Source organism: Pygocentrus nattereri, chromosome 17, assembly GCF_015220715.1.
Source record: "Pygocentrus nattereri isolate fPygNat1 chromosome 17, fPygNat1.pri, whole genome shotgun sequence".
Classification (NCBI taxonomy): Eukaryota; Metazoa; Chordata; class Actinopteri; order Characiformes; family Serrasalmidae; genus Pygocentrus; species Pygocentrus nattereri.
In genome coordinates this window covers 11382406-11404495 of record NC_051227.1, presented here as the reverse complement: position 1 = coordinate 11404495, position 22090 = coordinate 11382406, and the positions used below count along the sequence as shown (strand labels likewise).

The 22090-nt window shown below is 41.0% G+C and overlaps 2 protein-coding genes across 4 annotated transcripts in view; one reads left to right on the top strand and one right to left on the bottom strand.

The window, feature by feature from the left end:
- The first annotated feature begins 722 nt into the window (after window positions 1-722).
- Window positions 723-9150, top strand: ifi30 (IFI30 lysosomal thiol reductase). Its single transcript, XM_017682876.2, has 7 exons — window positions 723-915; window positions 2283-2465; window positions 2541-2615; window positions 2734-2823; window positions 6650-6799; window positions 7874-7942; window positions 8912-9150. Exons 1-7 carry the CDS (start codon window positions 838-840, stop codon window positions 8969-8971), a joined length of 705 nt encoding a protein of 234 aa, XP_017538365.1. The 5' UTR covers window positions 723-837; the 3' UTR covers window positions 8972-9150.
- A 3488-nt stretch (window positions 9151-12638) lies between these two features.
- LOC108411355 (NACHT, LRR and PYD domains-containing protein 12-like) overlaps window positions 12639-22090 on the bottom strand; it is a 34712-nt gene continuing 25260 nt past the window's right edge. For all 3 annotated transcript variants that reach the window (XM_037546731.1, XM_037546730.1, XM_037546729.1), the window contains 3 exons: window positions 17498-17671; window positions 14805-14851; window positions 12639-14682 (listed from right to left, as the gene is read on the bottom strand). In XM_037546731.1, coding sequence (XP_037402628.1) covers window positions 14120-14682; window positions 14805-14851; window positions 17498-17671 — 784 coding nt within the window. In that variant the 3' untranslated portion in view covers window positions 12639-14119. The remainder of the gene's footprint in view (window positions 14683-14804; window positions 14852-17497; window positions 17672-22090) is intronic.

Genomic DNA, 22090 nt, shown 5'->3' with positions numbered 1-22090 from the left:
GTTTTTAACCTGATGCACTCTCAGAAATAAAGGCCCTAGACTGTCTCTGGGTCAGTGCCCCTCTGGTCACTGGGGTGGAACCCTCAAGGCTCCATCTCAGTCCCTTTAGTCAGGGAACATAACTGAACCATAATCCACTGAAATGATATGTTCTAAGCTGGACTGACTCCACTCACCCCGCCTCGCCTCCAGGCTTTTATTCTACTCTTCTGTTTTAAAACATCTGGTTATGAAAAGGTACAAATACCAACTTTTCACCTGGAAAAAACTGAATTAAGCTTCACAATCAGACCTTAAAACCACCGTAGAACCTTTGAGAAAACATTTACACTGTCTGTACCTCAATGAAGGAGAAATGTACCTGAGCAGAACCTTCATTTCTACCAGTGTGGGTTCTAATGGTCAATGGATCACTGCAGCAGTGTGCAGCACTAGGTTATTACAGCATTTGTGCGCAGTTTGTTTTTTTATAATAGCTGTTTACGAGGTGAACGAGATCGCTCCTCGTGACCGCTTAATCATCTCCAAACCCCGTGATTAAAGTGATGTACTCAGATATTGTGCAACCATCACAGATCAGCGGGGAAGCTGGGGCGGCTGCGCAGACGCGGCGCGGAGGCTGCGCCACTTTTACGCAGCCCGGGTGACTTTTATAGCTGCTGCGGATCTGCTGGATATTGATGACGCGCTGCCGTCATGTGACGCCTCAGCCAATCAGAGCGCCGTGCCGAGACGAGTCGAGTTCAGAAAGGAGGATAAAAATGAGGTGAAGGGGAGATTCACTCGGATTCAGCGGACTCGGAGAAACTGGGAGGAAAAGAAGGGAAAAACGGGAAAATGTGTGCCCTGAAAGTTTCGCTCCTGCTGGCTGTTTTCTGCTTCTGGCTCCGGTGTTCATCTGCGGACAAATTCGGGGTAAGATCCGAAGACCAAGTTTGGAACTTTCCGTTCCACCTTAAATGGTGCAGCAGTTACACTAGAGTTACATTACACAGTTACATTAGCTCTAATGTAACTGCTGCACCATTTAAGGTGGAACGAAAAGTTCCAAATAACAAGTTCGCGAATGGGGAAACTAATGTGTAGAATCGACACTTTAAACACTCTTAAATGTGCTTAATTGTGCTTAAATACAAAATCGCGCCTAAAATGTCATTTAAAAGGCTCGTTTCTGCCTTGAACACCGGTGTGTTTTCATACCGCGTCGGTGCCGATTCCCTAACATCTACTCTCCGAGTCTAATCCAGCATCACAGAGTTAAATCGGCGTGTTTGGGTAAATGTTTCATCTTCTAATCCAGTCGGTTTTGGCAGTCAGTGTGAAACTCTACACCGTGATTTAATCTGTGCTGTGCGGGAAGTTTGACGAAAACGAGCTTCTTCTGTCACAAGTTGCTGTGGGCGTGGCCACAGAAACCGCACAGAATCCGGTGTTCTGTCGAACTGCGCTACTCATCGAGCTGTCCTGCTTCGATTTACTGCGCATGCGTACATCGCTTTCTAAGCTAATTTGTAGGAAGGCTCATCAATTCTTGCTACCTTGGTTAGAAAGTGTGTAATTAATGGTGAGTGTTTATTGCTTTTAATTAATTTAATACTTTACACTATTACTACTGTTTATTATTCTGATGTTTTCTAATAAAACATATATTACCTATTACTGATTTCATTACAGTCTATCGATATGTGCTACCCCTAATATAATACAGGTAGGAGGATCTGACACTGTATTTTTAGCCTATCGATATGTGCTGCCCCTAATATCACAAAATAGTCGCGGTATTATTTTTCGACACGGTAGCACATTTCGATCGATACGATCTATAAATATACGCTACGGTAGGACGTCTCGACGAAGTAGGACAAATCGATAGAACACCGGTCCGATCAGTGAGTCAGTGATTCACCGATTCATTGATTCAGCGTGTGATTATAAAGCAGTTCATAGTGCGACCGAGTGCTGCAGTACTCGTTCATCACGCTGGCGGTTGATTCTCTGTTTAAATAGGACGGTCTGTTTGGCTGCGTTAGGAGGTTAATGTGAGATGAACAGCGTGAAAATGTCGTTATAGATCAAACGCTTTTCTTTTGTAGGCATCATAGTTTTCAGAAATCACCCTGTCACATTCACCTCACACTACCTGGCATATCGGTTATTCCGGTATCACCGTAGAATCGTGGGGGTGTTGTAGCTGATTTACTGTGATTGTCTTTATTGTTGGAACTTTTGCGTTGTGGTGTTTGTGTTTTTAATGCTTTCCCGTGATCCTGTTGTTCCTCCAGATGCTGGATGAGAGTTTGAGGTCTAACCTGACTAAGCCGAACGGCGCGGCGGTGAACGTCAGTCTGTACTACGAGTCTCTGTGTCCAGGCTGCCGACAGTTCCTGGTGGAACAGCTCATGCCGACGTTCTTCATGTTGAACGACATCATGTCCGTGGAGCTGGTGCCGTACGGGAACGCGCAGGTCTGTCTCTGAGCCTTCGGTCTAAACGCTGCTTGTGTTGCTGCTTTGGTCAAACTGCTGGTGTTTGTGCTGCAGGAGAAGCAGTCGGCAGGGAAGTACGAGTTCATCTGTCAGCACGGAGCAGAGGAGTGTCAGGGCAACATGATCGAGGTGAGGGTTCACATCACCGCTTCAGTCTTCTGAAAGGGATGATTCAGCTAACTGTAGAATTCCACCGTCCTCAGTAGCACAAACTCATTCTTGTTTTATGTCCTGTGTTCATCTTCAGACCTGCATGCTGAATAAAATGGGAGGTTCTGCGTATTTGGTGATCAACTGCATGGAAATGTCCAGAGATGTGGTGAATGCAGCGAAACCGGTGAGTCTGGCAGCTACTAACTGAGGAGTTAACACTAGGCAGTCATGGGCTGGAGGTCAGGGAACCAGCCTCGTGACTGGAAGGTCGCCAGTTCGATCCCCAGAGCCGACATGACTGTGAGGTGTCCTTGAGGAAGACACCTAACCCCCAACTGCTCCCCGGGCGCTGCGGATTGGGCTGCCCACCGCTCCGTGTGTGTGTGTGTTTCACTATACAGTGTATGTGGCATTTCACTTCGCGGGTGGGTTAAATGCGGAGGTGAAATTTCCCCGTTGAGGGACTGATAAGGGTCACTTAATCTTAGAATGACTAAAGCTACGAAAACTTTCGTAAGGGCAACCGCGCACCCTGTAGCCCACTCCCCTGCTGTGAAGCGATTAACGCCTATTGTCCTGGTAATGATAAGGAATACGTTGGAAGCACCAACCCCCAGGCTCACAAAGCTTGTACAACTCCCAAAGCACCTAACATGACACGACTTCAAGGTGAACTTGAACTTACAACCCGAGTGTATGTTACTGTTCCTACAGCGCGACGGAAAATTTGTAGAATCATGTCTCAAGTTATAATTCAAGGGCGTGTAGTAGCGACAGAGCGATTGTTTCACTAAAGAGTCCCACTAAATAATAAAAAAAAAACCTACCGTCTGAATCTCGCTCTTTGTACATTTCTTTTTGTTCTTATTGGAAAAATAACTATTATTTAATGATATTTTTCATAATCGAACACTTTCAGTTCTGCATTCTGTTTGAATTCATGTAAGTGCTGTTTATGCTAATTTATACTATACCGTATCCAAAAGATCCAAGAGTTTTATTGTCATGTGCACAGCAGACCAGGCAGTTACACTGTACAATGAAATTCTTACTTTGCTGTTCCTCCATTCACTGAATATAATCTTGAGAATAAAAAAAAAGAAAATAAGAATAACTCTAAAAATGGTAGTAAAAGTAAAAATGTACAGTATGAAAGTTGAAATAAAATTAGTTACACGTATGTGCAAATATGTAGAGCAGCTGTTCATAAAGTGCATCAAGTAACAGATATAAACAGTAAACAATAGTGCTCTGTGCAGTAATAGATGTAAACAGTGTTGTTCTAACCGCAGCAGTGCAGTGCAGTTAAGGTGCAGTTGTTGAGTGCAAGGTTAATCAGTTCGGAGTGGGAGGGGGGGGAGAGGTAGTTAGTGAGGTGTTCACCAGCCTGATGAGCTGTGAATAGAAGCTGTTGGTCAGTCTTATTGTCCTGGACTTCACAACAATAAAGCTATTTAATAATAATAATAATAATAATAATAATAATAAAGCTATTCTAGACATGGTATACACAATAAAGGCAATGAGAGGATAAAACAAACATGTGGTGCAAAACAATTTTATTCTGATTTAAAAATCAAATATAATCAAATATACAACAAACATTTAGTATAAACTGTATAAACAGGACGGAACAAAATAATGAGTAGTTGAGTAACGAATGTCTATTCTGGGTTTCTTGAAGTGCTAGATGAGTGACTCAGCAACATCGTCCTTCCTGTAGTTGTAGCTAACTGCTGCTACACAGCCAGGGACCCTCCTTCCTACATTTGCGACAGGTGTACTTGTGTACTTGTAGGTGAATTTGTGTAAATGCTATTTATGCTAATAACACCAATAATAAATGATGATAAAAACAAGGTGGTAATATCTTACACACACAGACAAGGCACAATTTAGTAGTGCTGTATAACTGTATCCAAAAATGATGTGTGTGGGTTTTTTTTTATATATATATATATATATATATATATATATATATATATATATATATATATATATATATATATATATATATATATATATATATATATATATATATATATATATATATACACACACACTGCTCAAAAAAAATAAAGGGAACACTCCAATAACACATCCTAGATCTGAATGAATGAAATATTCTCATTGAATACTTTCTTCTGTACAAAGTTGAATGTGCTGACAACAAAATCACATAAAAATCAATGGAAATCAAATTTATTAACCAATGGAGGCCTGGATTTGGAATCACACACAAAATTAAAGTGGAAAAACACACGACAGGCTGATCCAACTTTGATGTAATGTCCTTAAAACAAGTCAAAATGAGGCTCAGTATTGTGTGTGTGTGTGTGTGTGGCCTCCACGTGCCTGTAAGACCTCCCTACAACGCCTGGGCATGCTCCCGATGAGGTGGCGGATGGTCTCCTGAGGGATCTCCTCCTAGACCTGGACTAAAGCATCCGCCAACTCCTGGACAGTCTGTGGTGCAACGTGACGTTGGTGGATGGAGCGAGACATGATGTCCCAGATGTGCTCAATCGGATTCAGGTCTGGGGAACGGGCGGGCCAGTCCATAGCTTCAATGCCTTCATCTTGCAGGAACTGCTGACACACTCCAGCCACATGAGGTCTAGCATTGTCCTGCATTAGGAGGAACCCAGGGCCAACCGCACCAGCATATGGTCTCATAAGGGGGTGAGGATCTCCTCTCTGTACCTAATGGCAGTCAGGCTACCTCTGGCGAGCACATGGAGGGCTGTGTGGCCCTCCAAAGAAATGCCACCCCACACCATTACTGCATCACTGCCAAACCGGTCATGCTGAAGGATGTTGCAGGCAGCAGATCGCTCTCCATGGCGTCTCCAGACTGTCACGTCTGTCACACGTGCTCAGTGTGAACCTGCTTTCATCTGTGAAGAGCACAGGGCGCCAGGGGTAAATTTGCCAATCCTAGTGTTCTCTGGCAAATGCCAAGCCTCCTGCACGGTGTTGGGCTGTGAGCACAACCCCCATCTGTGGACGTCGGGCCCTTATACCATCCTCATGGAGTCGGTTTCTAACCGTTTGTGCAGACACATGCACATTTGTGGCCTGCTGGAGGTCATTTTGCAGGGCTCTGGCAGTGCTCCTCCTGTTCCTCCATGCACAAAGGCGGAGGTAGCGGTCCTGCTGCTGGGTTGTTGCCCTCCTGCGGCCTCCTCCACGTGTCCTGGTGTACTGGCCTGTCTCCTGGTAGTGCCTCCAGCCTCTGGACACTACGCTGACAGACACAGCAAACCTTCTTGCCACAACTCGCATTGATGTGCCATCCTGGATGAGCTGCACTACCTGAGCCACTTGTGTGGGTTGTAGAGTCCGTCTCATGCTACCACGAGTGTGAAAGCACCACCAACATTCAAAAGTGACAAACATCAGTCAGAAAGGTACTGAAGTGGTCTGTGGTCCCCACCTGCAGAACCACTCCTTTACTGAGTGTGTCTTGCTAATTGCCAATAATTTCCACCTGTTGTCTGTTCCATTTGCACAACAGCTGTGAAATTGATTGTCAGTGTTGCTTCCTAAGTGGACAGTTTGACTTCACAGAAGTTTGATTTACTTGGAGTTATATTGTGTTGTTTAAGTGTTCCCTTTATTTTTTTGAGCAGTGTACAATATAATAAATACATGTGGTGCAACACATTTTTTGTTTTTAATTTACTGTAGAAAATCAAATATACTGATAGTGATATGGAGATATTACACTAACACCACCACAGAGCTGCTGCCTCAGTGCTTCTCTGTGAATTAACATAATACAGATTGGCTGATGGTCCTGCTAATTGCTGGCAAGAAGGAGGGGTGATGTCCTGAGGATCCTGAAATCTCAGTCCTGCTAGTGTTAATGTGGGCGGGGCAAAAGTGCTGCGGGCTGAATGGGCGGGGGTAACCTGCTTTAGGTGGTGTGTGTGTGTGTGTGTGTGTGTGTGTGTGTGTGTGTGTGTGTGTGATGGTCTCCATGGTAACAGTTACTGCTGTGTCCTCAGTGCACGGATCTGTTCAGTGATACTCCGTGGAAGACCATCGACTCCTGTGTGAACGGAGACGAGGGGAACAAACTGATGCACCAGAACGCTGTGAAGACCGGAGCGCTGAAGCCACCGCACCAGTACGTCCCCTGGATCACCATCAATGGAGTAAGAGCTTTATTACTGCTTTATTACTCACAAAACCCAGGGGGAGGGGTTCACTCTGTTTTTTTCTGAAGTGCGAGGAACGTGAAGTGCCCTTGAAGTGACGTGGTGCTGCTAACAGTCTAAACAGCTAACAGTCTAAACTAAACTCGTATCGTGTTCTGGAGAAAATGGTGACTACACAGCTTAATCGGTTCCCTGATGGTTCTAGCGCATTTCCAAGCAGGTACTTCAGTAATTTGGATGGTTACTATGGTGGTTTGTAAGCTATGCTATTCCAGGTGGTTGTCAATGTGTTACTCTTGTATCATCTAAATATAAGTTGGATGGAAAATTTTCCTCTCCCATTAATTAATGTAGGTGGGACTAATTTAACAACGTCTGTACCACACAGATAGCAGCATATCAGTTTACTGGTTGATAAGGTGGCACTGCTGACCGTTTGCCACTGCTGGTCCCCCCTTGGACCACCCAGATTAGTCCTGCATACAAGCTCTAGTTTTTAATCCCCACAAACAGACTTTAAATGCACAGACTTTTATTTTAGAAAATATTACAAACTGAGAGAAAAAATGAGTAGACTTGAGAGAAAATGACTTTACGGTAAATATACTGGATTAAAATTATTCACTAAACTAATTCAGAGTAACTAAAGAAATGGAGGAAGGAAAAATCAATGAGTTGGACCGAGTGGAAATGAGTGATTAGTGACAGCTCTGCCGTCAGTGGGCCGACAGTGACTCGCCATCTTCTTACTATTAGGGAAAACTGTACATCCAATCAAAAAGCTGTATATAAGCTTGCCATTCCTGATCAGACCGAACATTCCAGAGCTGGAACAATGTTAATCTCACTAATAAAGCTGCTTTATATCTGTCCTGATTATTTGAATCCATTTTGAATTGACCACTGATCTCCATTACACTAGTTTTTCAGCTTGGGATGCCTGCAGTACAGTGATGCCCCCATGACCCCCACAACTGAGCCTGAGAAACATTAAGATTAGTCATATTCGTCTCTGTAAACAGCAGGTCTTCATTATTAAAAGCGTGTTTTCAGTTGAGTGTCTCTTTTCAGGAACACACTGACGATCTGCAGGATAAAGCCATGAACTCCCTCTTCAACCTCGTCTGCAGTTTGTACAAGGTCAGTCTGGGTCATCTCTGAAATTAATCTTCATATTTTAGTTCTTGTGTTTTATATGAAAGTGTAAAAAATAAAATAATAAATCTAGACAGTCTAGAGTCTAGCACTGAAGATAATGAGTGTCCTCATTACGGTTATTATTGTAATGGACTAATGTCCTGATTTTAAGGTGGTTTCACTTCTTTCAGTGAACAACATTCTGATGGGGCTGCCCTGCTGGAGGCTGAATGTAAATGTGCTGGTTTTTGTGACGTCGGGGAATTCAGCCTTTTAATAAATGGCCTAATCAGTCCGATTTTGTGACAGTTTGTAATCCTGATGGTCCTAATGGTCCTTTAACATTTAGCAGGGAAGTTGTTAATTCTGCTAGTTACCTACTACAACCTACCTGCTGATAAAAACACCATTAGAACCATTATGATTAAAACCTGCTGGTTTTGCTTTCTGCTGGGAATAGGCTTAATGGTTAAAATGAGACCACTGTAGATCACATTTTAGATCCTATTAGGAAACCATCAGATACATCTAGGATGCATCCCATAGTACAGACCATTAGGATCCTTTGAGTGTGGTATCAACCCATCAGGAAAACACACAATACAAAATTGGCCCTTTTAATAAATGGTGTGCGTGCGTGTCTTTTGTCTTTCCAATAAAGAGCAGAAGCTGAAATGTTTAATCTCCTGTCTTGATTAAAAGGCGGAAACTCTGCTGTTTTTGGATAATGTTTTCTCCAGCTCCCCCTGCTGGAGCTATGAGTGTCTACATGTATCTAAATTTACATTTTCCAAATTGGAGATTTAATAAAGCAGTAAATCTTAAGTCAGAGTTTGTAGAGTTCAGGATGCAGATCTCTTGAATTCTACAGGTTGCTGTGGCGTTTATTGAACTAAATGACATTTAAAAATGTAATAAATTCTGCAGGCCTATAAATCACTCTTGTTAATGACGTGTTCTGCTGTGTTTCAGGGAGAGAAGCCGCCCGCGTGCACTCTGGGGATGAAGGGGAAAAAGGGAAGTTTCTGCTGATCCGTTTTTCTCTCGGATTCTCCGTTCTGCTGCATCACTTACATAACCAGTCATTTTTATAACCTTTCAGTTTAAATTCACTTTTAAACCCAATCTGCAGTTTGGGTTTCAGGAATGCTGAAGGTAGGAAGCATGTCAGAAGGGTGTGGTTATTGTTTTAATAAAAGAATAAAACCTCATAACTGCCTCCTCAGTTTCACGCTCTTTAAACGAGCACAGTAAGTCGGGTTCGCTCCACCTGCAGGACACCTGCCAATTGCACTGGGTTGTAATTTGTTCTGTGATCTCAGGGGTGAGGAAATGTAGGTGTACGAAGCCCCACTGGTGACATCCTGTATAAATAAAAAATAATGCGTGGCCACAACTTAGTAAGGCATGATCTCGTTCCTAGGTTTACTAAGTTGGGACCATAACTTAATTATCTTTGTTTTGTGTGAAAACATAACAAATTATGTTCTGCCAGTCATTGCCAAGCATTCGCACATGTTAAGGCATGGCCACGTTATTTTTATTTACATAGGATGTCGCCAGCAGGGCTCCGTATAGATGAGCTCATTACTGCATGTTTATTTAACTGAAGAAAGCGAGCTGAACCCTGCTGAAAATGGACCATTAGAAGCCATTAGGATTAAAACCTGATGGTTTTGCTTTCTAATTGAGTTGGCTCAATGGTTTCCCTCAGAGACCACTAATTTCCTGTAGGACAGTGGTGGGCTGGAGGTCAGGGAATCAGCCCTGTGACCAGTTGCTGGTTTGATCCCCTGAACTGACTGGACATGATTGAGGTGGCCTTGAGCAAAACGCCTAACCCCCAGCTGCTCCCTGGCCTCTGTGGATAGTGCTGCCCACCACTCCGGGTATGTGTGCTCACTGCCCCCCAGTGTGGGCATGCGTGTGCGTGTTAGTGTCTGCGGGGTTTCACTGCAGGGATGGGTTAAATGCAGAGGTGAATTTCCCCTGTTTTGGAACTAATAAGGGTCACTCATTTATGCATTTAGAATCAGCCATTGGTCACCTGTAAGACCATCAGAATCGTCGCATTTAAAAAATCAAAACACATTACAAAACCACCAGGAACTGGTTTCAGTGGGTGTTGTCAGCAGGGAGTGCACTCTGACTGAAACTGAAAGTGGAGCAGTGGGAGGAGAGAGAATCGCACAATAACAGACTTTATTCAGCACGGTGAGTTTACAATAGACACAAATACACAGCGCTGCTCTTTGGAGAAGAGCAAGAACGCGTCTAATTAAACGGTGGAGGATTAAAGTTAGAAGCGCCGCTTTTCCCCTATGTCTGTCTGGTGTGGTCACTGCGCATGTCCAAATCATAATCTTCAGCTGATGCTCATGAGTTCGGGGTCTGCTTTGTCCTATTTTTTTAATTTATTTTTTTATTTAATTTCATCTCAATGTTCTCAGGGGTGACCGGTCTGGACTGCAGGCAAGTCAGTTTAGCACCCGAACTCCTTTAAAACAGAGCAATGCTGCTGTAATACATGCAGTGTGTGGTTTAACATTGTCTGTCTGGCTGAAATAATCAAGGCCTTCCCTGAAAAAGACGTCGTCTGGATGGCAGCATGTTGCCTAAACGTGTTTATATCATTCAGCATTAATGGAGCCTTCACAGATGAGCACATCACCCATGCTATGTGCACTAATGCCCCCCAAAACCATCATGAATACTGGCTTTTGAACTGTGCATTGGCTGAGTGGTCTTCAGCCCGGAGGACACAGTGTCTGATTTACAAAAAGAATTTCAAATGTCTACTCGTCAGACCACAGGACACTTTTCCACTTCAACTCAGTCCATTTTAAATGGGCTCAGGCCCAGAGAAGGTGGCAACATTTCTGGATCCTGTTACCCTTATAATAAAAGAAGCTGAACTCTCAATTTTTTCTACTGAAAGTCGACCCATTTTTCCACAAATCTGGGCTATAACTATGAACAGATCTTGAGTGATCTGCTCTGTAAAAATTATTTTTATATTAAGATTTTTGGCTTTCAGCAGTAAATTGTAAGCATATAGCAATATGTGTAGATCATAAAGCATATTTTCTGTTAATTTGAGGGGAGCTTTTAGAAAAAATAAATCATTCATACATGGAGGATGGGTCAAATTCCAGGGGAGATTATGTGTAAACTTATTTCCAGTTTCCACAGCGTACTGCTACGAATATGGCTGCGTTTTATTTTTCATCATCTTTGGCTAAACTCCCGTCACTGTAATTTTTTATTGTTATGGTAGTCATTGTCTTTTGTGTTTAAACAGATGGAACATTAATAAGTGTAGTTGAAGTTTAATTTGTAAAAATTAACATTTAACATTGTACATTAATGAATCATCTATGTTATAATTAAACTGTTGTATCTAATAAACAATGAAGAACTATTTGGAAATGCATTAGAATTTAGTAGTTTTACTAAAAATGTCTCTCTTGGTTCCTCCCGCTCCCCCATGTGCTTTTTGTTTACCTTTTGATATTTCACGTGCTTTTGTTTTGGTTCAGTCCTGCCCCCTTGTTTTCTTGACTCCACCCCTGATTCGTTTCACCTATTTCCCATCTGTCCCTCGTCATCCCTGTGATTATTTAAGCCCTGTGTTTGCCCCTAGTTTTTGTTGGTCTTCGTTTGTAAGCCTGTTTGATCATACTGATTGTTTGATTTGTTGGATATGTTTGGATGTATGTGTTGTATTCTCGTTGTTTGAGGTTCTGTGTTTGTTTACCATGTCTGCACCCCGATCTCTTCGCGTTGGCTCTATGAACCTGGACTGTCATGACCACGACCCTGGATTTGCCCTCAATAAAACTTGCTTATCTCAGCATGTGCGTCCACAATTACACTAAGTTTTACAAAATATAATTAAGCTGATAAAACTTACAATGAGTAAATGCCATTAGAAATGCATGAAATTTGAGTTGTTTAAACTAAAATAAAAGTTGTATTTATAACAATCTACATAATTTGCTTAAGTGGAAAGAACTGTAACGGGCAACTGTTAAGGGCAAGAACATAATTCATTTTAGTTAAAGTCTGTCACGATTGGCCCCTCCCAGTCCTGTGCATGTGTTTGAGTTGTGTTTTAGTCTAGTCCACATGCTTTCTTTGTTTTGATCCCCAGTCTGGCCCCTTGTTTTGTAACTCCGCCCCTGATTTGTTTCCACGTTTCCCCCTGTCTCTCGTCATCCCTGTGTTATATAAGCCCCGTGTTTGCCCTGGTCTGTGTTGGTCTTTGGATGTATTGTTTGACGTGCTGTTTGCATGTTTGTATGTGCTGTTTGATTTGTTTGAATGATGGAAGTGTTCAGATTTGTGTTCCATGAAATATGTTAATACTTAATAATTACCTTTATTAATGACTATTTATATCTCACACAGTTCTTTATTAATGTATACACTTCATTATTTCCTTATTATTAAGTATTAGCCCATGCATTAATTTACTGTGATGATAGCATTAGTTAAGCATTAATACGTGCTTATTCATGGACCGGTATTGTAAAGTGTTATCAGTACGACTAAAAACTCTAGCAGAAACATTCCAGACAGCGCTAAGCTTACACTATTAACGTTACATTAACCAGTTCATATTGTTTTGTATAGATGTAGAAGTGGTACAGTAAAGACACATACAGTACAGAACACAGATAAAGAGTGAAACAGAACATAAAGCTTCTGTATGGTTTAATCCACTGGTTTAAGAAGAGTTAACAACTTGTGACCTGTGAGGCTGCCATTGTTAAACACAAACTTTACCAACCTTGAATCCAAAACAAAAAAAATTAAAATGACTTAAATGACAAATTTAAACAAAAAATGTGATTAAAGTGTAAATGGAAGTAAAATATACAAAAACAAATCACAAAAGACAACATAAAGAAAATTCAATATTTGTATTCACGGGTGCAGAGAGGCTGTGACAAGACTAACAGCAGGCTAACCAGACAAATGCAAACAGAGCATTAGAACGTTAATCTCTCATGCTAATCGTATAGCTAAGCTTAAGCTAGACCCCACTCCCAGTGCTGTGAAAAAGATTTGCCTCTCAACCGATTTCTTCCATTTTTGCTAATTTGACACAATGAAATGTTTGACAGTCCAACTAATTTTAATATAAAGTTAAACATGAGGAAACAAAAAAAATGCAGCTTTTAAATGATCAGTAGATTAATTGAATATTTATTTAAAACCTATATCACCCATGTGAAAAACTCCAAATGCTACCTTTGCCTACCTCTGTGAATTGATCAAATTATAAGCTGCTCTGGATAAGAACATCTGGCAAATGCCAGAAATATAATGTTCTAATTCAACAACTTCATTGGTGCAACTATTATTGCTATATTATTGATACACCGTTTTGATGTGTTTTGTCAATCATTTTGGGCTCATTGAGATGGTATACTGGGTTGTGGGTGAGGGGTGTACTGGGCTGTGCTGTGTGTTGATGAGATGTTATACTGGGTTGTGGAGTGTGTTAGTGAGGGGTGTACTGAGCTGTGGTGTGTGTTGAGATGGTATACTAGGCTGTGGTGTGTGTTGGTGAGGGGGTATACTGGGCTGTGGTGTGTGTTGATGAGGGGGTGTACTGGGCTGTGGTGTGTGTCGATGAGAGGGTGTACTGAGCTGTGGTATGTGTTGATGAGAGGGTGTACTGGGCTGTGGTGTGTGTTGATGAGAGGGTGTACTGGGTTGTGGTGTGTGTCGATGAGAGGGTGTACTGAGCTGTGGTGTGTGTTGATGAGAGGGTGTACTGGGCTGTGGTGTGTGTCGATGAGAGGGTGTACTGGGCTGTAGTGTGTGTCTTTCAGAGGGTGTACTGGGCTGTGGTGTGTGTTGTTGAGAGGGTGTACTGGGCTGTGGTGTGTGTCGATGAGAGGGTGTACTGGGCTGTGGTGTGTGTTGTTGAGAGGGTGCACTGGGCTGTAGTGTGTGTCGTTGAGAGGGTGTACTGGGCTGTAGTGTGTGTCTTTCAGAGGGTGTACTGGGCTGTGGTGTGTGTCGATGAGGGTGTACTGGGCTGTGTTTTAGAGATGATGTTTATTTTTGAGGGGTCTTAAGGGGTCTATTTGACTGTGGATGTGCCTGGGATATATATTGCACTTTTAAGATGTCTTTAGTAGATAAAACTTTTCTACGTGACTTTTTTTATAAGTGATCAGTCTCCATACGTATCTCACAGAGACTTATTGAGGAGTCAGGATAATAAACTCTAAATCCAGCGTAGAGCGACTCAGTGAATGTGGTGTTGAATGTGTGTAGGTGGGTCACCATGTGTGTGTTAGGGGAGATGGTGTAGAAGGACAGAGTGCCGGAACCCCGGTCCAGATACACTCCTACTCTGTTACAGGGGGAGGAGGGGGCCGGTAGGACAGTTTCCTGTTTATTGTGACAGACAGAGTATCTGTTATTAGAGCAGTCCAGACTCCAGGAGAGTTTATTGTATCCAAATTCACAGTGACCACTGCCTCCTTTCCTCCTAATTCCTTTGTATGATACTGATATAGCAGCTCCAAATCCACTCCACTGAACCTCCCAGTAACAGCGCTCAGTCAAACTCTCCACACTCAGAACCTGGTAAGAGCACTCAAATCTGTCTGGATGATCTGGATACAACTGAGCCTTCAATACACGCTCCACCTTTCTATTCCCCTCGGACAGAGAAAGAAAGCTGTTCATTGTGTTTGGATCCAGAGTGAGATCAACAGCATCTGTACACACACACACACACACACACACACAGATTAGAGGAGACACATACATAGAATGTTTTAATGTGTGTGTGTGTGTGCGCGTGTGTGTGTGTGTGTGTGTGTGTGTGTGTGTGTGTTACATTTCTTCAGTCCTGGGTTCATCCTGATCTTTCCTCCATGATCCATCCTGAAGAACAAACACACATTTGTACATTCATTAAACACCTGATCAAATCAAAATTAAAACAATGAATAAAACAGATCATTAGAGTAACATATTAACATATAAATAACATATTAATGTATACTACTACTACTACTACTACTACTATACTGCTATAAATAATAATAATACTAATACTATTACTAACATTAATGAATTATTAATAGTGAATAATTAATAATAATAATAATAATAATAATAATAATAATAATAATAATAATAATTATTATTATTAAAACACTGGGAATATAAATTGTCCATACTGACTGCTGTAGTCTAAAATTATTTGCCCATTTTGAATTTGATGCCAGTGACACATATCAAAAAAGTTGGGATGAGGGAAACAAAAGGCAGGTAAAATTATGTAATGCTAAAAAAAACACCTGCTGGAACATCTCACAACTAATTAGGTTAATTGTCAACATGTCACTAACATGACTGGGTATAAAAACAGAGTCTTTCAAAAGTAAAGACTGGGAGGGGTTCACCACTGCATGGACAAATAGTGCAACAATTCCAGAGTAACGTTTCTCAACATAAAATAGAACTTGGGGATTCCATCATCCACGATACACAATATCGTTAAAAGATTCAGAGAACCCAAAGCAATCTCTGTGTGCAAGGGACAAGGACAAAAATGAGTGGCTGTGAGTTTTGGGCCTTCAGGCAAAACTGCATTAAAATCAGACATGATTCTGTAGTGGAAATCACTGCATGGGCTCAGACTTCCGAAAACCACTGTCTGTGAAAACAGTTCATCACTGCAAGTTAAAACTCTAGCATGCAAAGAAGAAACTATATATAAAAAGCATGTAGAAATGCTGCCACCTTCTCTGGGCCTGAGCAAATTCAAAAATTGTCCTGTGGTCTGACCAATCTAAATTTGTCTTCTTTTTTTAAATCCTGGATGCTGTGTTCTCCAAGTTAAAGAGGAGAGGGACCATCCAGCTTTTTATCATTACACAGTTCAAAAGCCAGCATCTGTGATGGTATGGGGGCATTAGTGCACATGATATGGGTGACTTGCACATCTGTGAAGGCACCATTAATGCTGAACAATATATAGAGGTTTTGGAGCAACATATGCTGCCTTTCAGATGACGTCTTTTTCAGGGAAGGACTTGTTTATTTCGGCAAGACAATGTCCAACCACATTCAGTATGTATTACAACAGCACGGCTCCATAGTAAAAGAGTCTGGTTGACCTGTCACCACTGAAAACTTTTGGTGCATTATTTAAAAAAAAAACACACACAAAAAGAGACTCTGAACTGTTAAGCAGCTGAAATCTTATATCAAGCAAAAAATGGGAACATGGTTCACTTTCAGAAGCTCAAGAACTGGTCTCCTCAGCTCCCAAATGCTTAAAGAACCATCTTCACATTCATAGAGTAAACAAATGTTAGATATTTTAATGGTGCTTTAGCTCCATTACCAGTTTACAGAATGTTGCCACTTCAAATCACCGCCTTCATCTTAATACAGTGTATTAACATATTTAATCACTTTAGCGCTATTACTAATTTACAGAACGCTCAAAATCACCATCTTCACATTAATGTCATTAATTAATGTTACATATTTGTTTTAGTTCCATTACCAGTTAGCAGATTGCTTCAGATCACCATCTTCACATTAATACAGTGAACTAATTTTTAGCTCCATTACCAGTTTACAGAAAGGTCCAAATCACCATCTTTACATTAATACAGTGAACTATGCATTTTAGTTTCATTACCAATTTATCCTTACATTAAAACCATGAACTTACATTAAATATCTTGTTAGCTCCAGAACACAATTTCAGCACTATCTCACTACTACTACACACACACACATACACACAAATACACACTCATAACTCTGAATACACATAGAATTGATTTCAGCATTATCTCCTCACTACACACAAACACACACACACACACACACACACACACACAACTCTGAATACAGATACAATTTCAGCATTATCTCATCACCACACACATAACTCTGTATACAGACACAATTTTAGCATGATCTCCCTACTACACACACACACACACACACACACACACACACACACACAACTCTTAATACAGATAGACACAATTATGTCCTTTCTACACACACAAGATTTTCTAAATGACACCAATGTATCTGTTTTGAGCAGGTTGAAAAACAGTGTTGTGCATGTATGTATAATGATGATAAGATACTGGAACTGTGAGTTATGTTTTATGATGACATTAGCCTAATTCCCACTGTAAACTAAAAAAGCATGCATCAGATACCAAACAAGTCTTGGCTGATCAACTACATATTGCATAAGTAATAAATCATATTCATTTTTGTCTGCTGAACTATTCTTGTAAATCTGTGGCCAAACCACATCTGTCCTGAGGTCAGTTGAAAAACAGTCATTGTAGATTGGGTAGTCTGGTCATTGCTTTTACTCAGAATCTCATAAAACCCCGCCAAAGCTACTAAGCTCGAGAACTCAGTGACATGTTCAGAAGAACAATTCAAAGACAAACGCATCTACAATATAACATTACAGTCATTAATATACATAGACTATATAATGACAATCAGTCTATATACAGAGACAGTAAGTCAGTAACTCACTGTAGTTTCTCCAGTTTAAAGTGTGGATCCTGCAGTAGATCAGAGAGCAGCTTCACTCCAGACTCTCCTGGGTGATTAAAGGTGAGATCCAGTTCTCTCAGGTGGGAGGGGTTTGACTTCAGAGCCGAAGCCAGAGAAGAACAGCCTTCATCTGTGACCATACAACCAGACAGTCTGCAGAATGGAAGGAAAAAGAGGGGCAGATTGCATTTACATACAGCTAAAACCACCTGCAGCACAGAACATAACAAGCACCAAATTCTGTGAAAAATACATCAACACTCTGATATCAAATGGGGTGGAACAAAAACATAATAAACAGACTCCTTTACACTACAGCAAGACATTTTGAGAAGAACCAAGACTCCAAAATCACTATGGGCTTGTTTTGTTGGGGTTGGCTTAGGCCCCTTAGTTTCATTGAAGGGAAATATTAGAGCTTCAACAGACCAAGACACTTATATGCTTCCAACTTTGTGGGAACAGTTTGGGAAAGAACCTTTTCTGTTACAGCATGACTGAGCCCCAGTGCACAAAGTAGCTCCATAAAAGCATGGCTTAGTGACTTTGGTGTGGCAGAACTTGACTAGACCTCAGAGCTGCTAGAATGGGGATTGTGAGTCAGGCCCTCTCATTCAATATCAGTGTCTGACCTCACAAATGCTCTTCTGGATGAATGGGCAAAAATTCCCACAGACACTCTCCAAAATTTTGTAGAAAGCTTTGCAGAAGAGTGGAAACTATTACAGCATCACTCCATATTAATGCCTATGGATTTAGAATAGGATACATAAAAGCTCCTTTAGATCCTTTATACCTTTATCAAATTAGGATACCTACGCATCACATCTAAAGGAGCTTTTATGAATGCCATTCTAAATCCATAGGCATTAATATGGAGTTATGTACTTTTTAATACTTTTGTCCATATAGCGTATATCATAATTAGTGTGGCTGCCGTCAGTGGCAGTCATACAGTTTGTTAAATTCATGATTGAAGTAACAATAAATAAGTTCAAGTAAGGTAAAATAATGTATGTTTATTAAAATCTGATTGTAATATGTATCGTTAAAAATTGCATGTTTAAAGGTTCTACAAGTGTTTCCAGGGTGGAACCAATGTTTAATTTGCTGTTTGGGATAGAGCGATATTTTCAGTTACACGCTACACTCGGTAGAGGGCAACGTGTTTTTTTTTTCTCTCCGTACGCTAGAGATTTGGAGAAGCGTGCGGCGAAGTTTGACTCTTGGTTAAAGAAGACATTCCGAGATGTGTTTTTGTTAACCCTTTCAAGTTAATGCGGCCAATGAGGTATGCAATTTGTATTTTAATGTGTGTGTATCGGAAATAAGATGTTTATCTGTGAAAGACTTGTCAAGTTTCTGTTAGTTACGTGGCCTCAAGGACTATACAGAATTTACTGATGTTGTTTGTAAGTCAAGCCACTGATTTGTGAATATTTTATGTTGTTGAATCATATTCTTATTGTCTATTCTCTATGAGAATCCCTTACTGTATGAAAATGTATTATTTTATGTTTGTACAGTTCTCACGGCATCGTTAGTGACACCTGTGTCCGATTAAATGCCAGTAAAAATCAGGAACGCCTTGTGTCCGTTTTTCAACTTGGAGGGAGTTACAGTGAGAACTCAGTCTGCTCGACATGAGGCGAGGAGACAAGGAACTGTGCCTTCCATCCACTGAGCAGCGAAGAAGATTCATCGCACTCTAGCATCAGACAGATAAGACTGTGCAACACAAGCAAACTACGCAGCGAGCAGTTTGAAGTTTACATTGATGGTCCAACAAGTGATACATTTAAAACAAGTTAAATGTTTAAGAAGTGGATCAGCTTTGTTAATTACTTTAAGGAGACACTGCAAGTGCTGAAATTAAGTAATCTGGTGCTATGCACATTTTCTTCAAGTTCAAGGTTCTGTCTAAGATTTTGTAGGTGAAGTCATTTGGCATTTTTCTGTCATTTGGATGCTAAAGGTGTTATACAATTAAGTGCTCAGTTTCATATGGTGTTGGTTCTAGAAACAGTTCATCACATTTGTGTTATTTAAGCTGATATTCATTCGGATGTTTTCTTAAGATTTAAGGTTCTGTGAAAAAATCCTTATCTTTATCCATTCTTAATGCTCTCAGACAAGTTTATCTAAGGGCAAGATTAAGCTTGTAGCTATTAATATTTTTGTTTGTTGAGCTGGTCAGTTGTTAAGCCACAAGTCTGTCAAAATATAGCTATAAATTATTTGGGTCCAAGTAAGAAGTAAACATTGCAAAATGGAGCAAATGACTGAAAATGAAACTAAGAATGGAGACTTACTTAAAGATAGTAATGGCGCAGACACACAGCAGTCACCTGAAACTGAAGAGGAGTTAAGAAGAAGCCAGAGAGCTCGAAAGCTTACCGAAAAGGCTCAAGAACAGCATGATAATAAATAAAAAAAAATGCAGGATCGTTTTACCATTACTTATGATAAATGGAAAGTGACTGCCAAGCAAGCTAAGAAAGTGATAAAGGGAACTCCCTCTATTGAGGTTGTGCAGGAGTTGATGACTAAGATGCGTTGTGCATCAGCAGATGTGAAACATAGCTATGAAGAACTGCGCAAATGTGCTCCCCCAGGCAGTGAGATCCGTCGCAGAGCTGACACCTGTGACGCTGTATCAAAAATAATCTTGGAAAATGCATCCACTTATCTTCACAACAAGGATGCCAAAGATGTCCAGACAGAGGATTTTGTCTGGCCTGAGTCTGGTTCTGTGTTCTCATCAGCTTCTTCAGGCACAAGTAAAGGCTCTCGAGGTTTAACCTCTGCAAGTGGTTCAAGCATTAAGTCACGTCAGTCAAGCCTGTCCTCTGTTAAGAGACAGGAAGCTGCAGCAGAGCTAGCTGCTACACAGGCTGCTCTAAAGGTCCTGCAAGAGATAGAAAGTGAACAACGAGAACTTGAAAGTTTTGAAGAAGAAAATAGAAAGAAGATTGCATTACAAGAGGAAGAAAATGTGATAAGAAAGAAAGCACTGGAAGAGAAACGCAGACAAATAGAGCGACTTCAGACTGTTAAGAAGTTGAGTGCAGCCAGGGCACGGCTAGAAGTTTACGAACAAGAAGTAAGCTCAGATGAAGAAATAGCAGAGTTGCTTCATAACTGTGCAGCTGAGCAACACCGATCGACAGGAGCTAAAAGAAGTCCTCATGAGCCTCCTGTGACATACCAAGCAGACAGTACTGCAGTCCTTGCTGAAGCAATAGCAGAGTCCATTAATGTGAGCCGTCTTCCAGTACCTGAACCTTCTGTTTTTACTGGAGACCCTCTAAGATTCAAAGACTGGAAGATGTCATTTCAAACTCTAATAGGCAGGAAAAACATTCCAGTAAACGAAAGGGTCTATTACCTTCGTAAATATGTTGGTGGACCTGCAAGAAAGGCCATTGAGAGTTATTTTCTATTGGGAACAGATGCAGCTTATGATTCCGCATGGGTTATCCTGGAAGAAAGATTTGGAAGCTCATTTGTGATAGCTAAAGCCTTTAAGGATAAGCTTGCATCATGGCCCAAAATAGGACCCAGAGACAGTGTTGAGTTGAGAGATTTTTCAGACTTCCTTAGGGGCTGCTGGGCTGCAATGTCTCAGATTAAAGGTCTAGAAGTATTGAACACCTGTGATGAAAATCAAAAGCTTCTCACAAAGCTTCCTGATTGGCTGGTAGCCAGTTGGAACAGAAAGGTGATCGAGATCGAAGAAACTTGCAATGAATTTCCTACATTCAGTCAGTTTGTGGAATTCATCACAAAGGAAGCAAAAATAGCTTGCAACCCAGTGACTTCTCTTCATGCCTTGAAGTCTAGTGATGGTGAAAGGGTAAAGACAACAAAGACACGAAATGTCGGTGCAAAGGTGCTTTTAAGCAACTCTGAAGAAAATGCAGAACTCAAAGGGTGCGTCTTCTGTGAAAAACAAAATCATGGCATTCAGAAATGTTGGAAATTCAATGAAAAACCGGTTCAAGAACGTCTCAAGTTTGTCCAAACAAAAAAATTATGTTTTGGATGTTTACAACTAGGACATCGTTCAAAGGACTGCAAAAGAAGAAGCCTTTGTGAAACATGTAAAGGAAAACATCCAACATGTTTACATGAAGATCGTGAAAGGGCAAACAGAAAGGAAAGGGGCAGTGATGAACACCGGGAAAATGTAAAACACTCTGAAAATAATAAGTCAAGGGAAAGAACAGAGCACAAACACACCACTGAACCCTCAAATGAAGCTACATCCAACAGAGTGGTGCAAGGCATGGACAGCATGTACTCCTCTACAGTTGTTCCAGTGTGGTTATCCACATCAAATAATCCAGAGAATGAAATTCTTGTATATGCGCTTCTTGATAACCAAAGCGATACCACATTCATCATGCAAGATAAGGCAGAAGTTCTGGAAATGAAAGGAGAACCTGTGCAGTTAAAACTCTCCACACTTTCATCCAGAAATACAATCATCCCAAGTCAGAGGTTAGTTGGACTGCAGGTGAGAGGTTTCTATTCGTCAAAGAAGATCTCTCTCCCTGTAACCTATTCAAG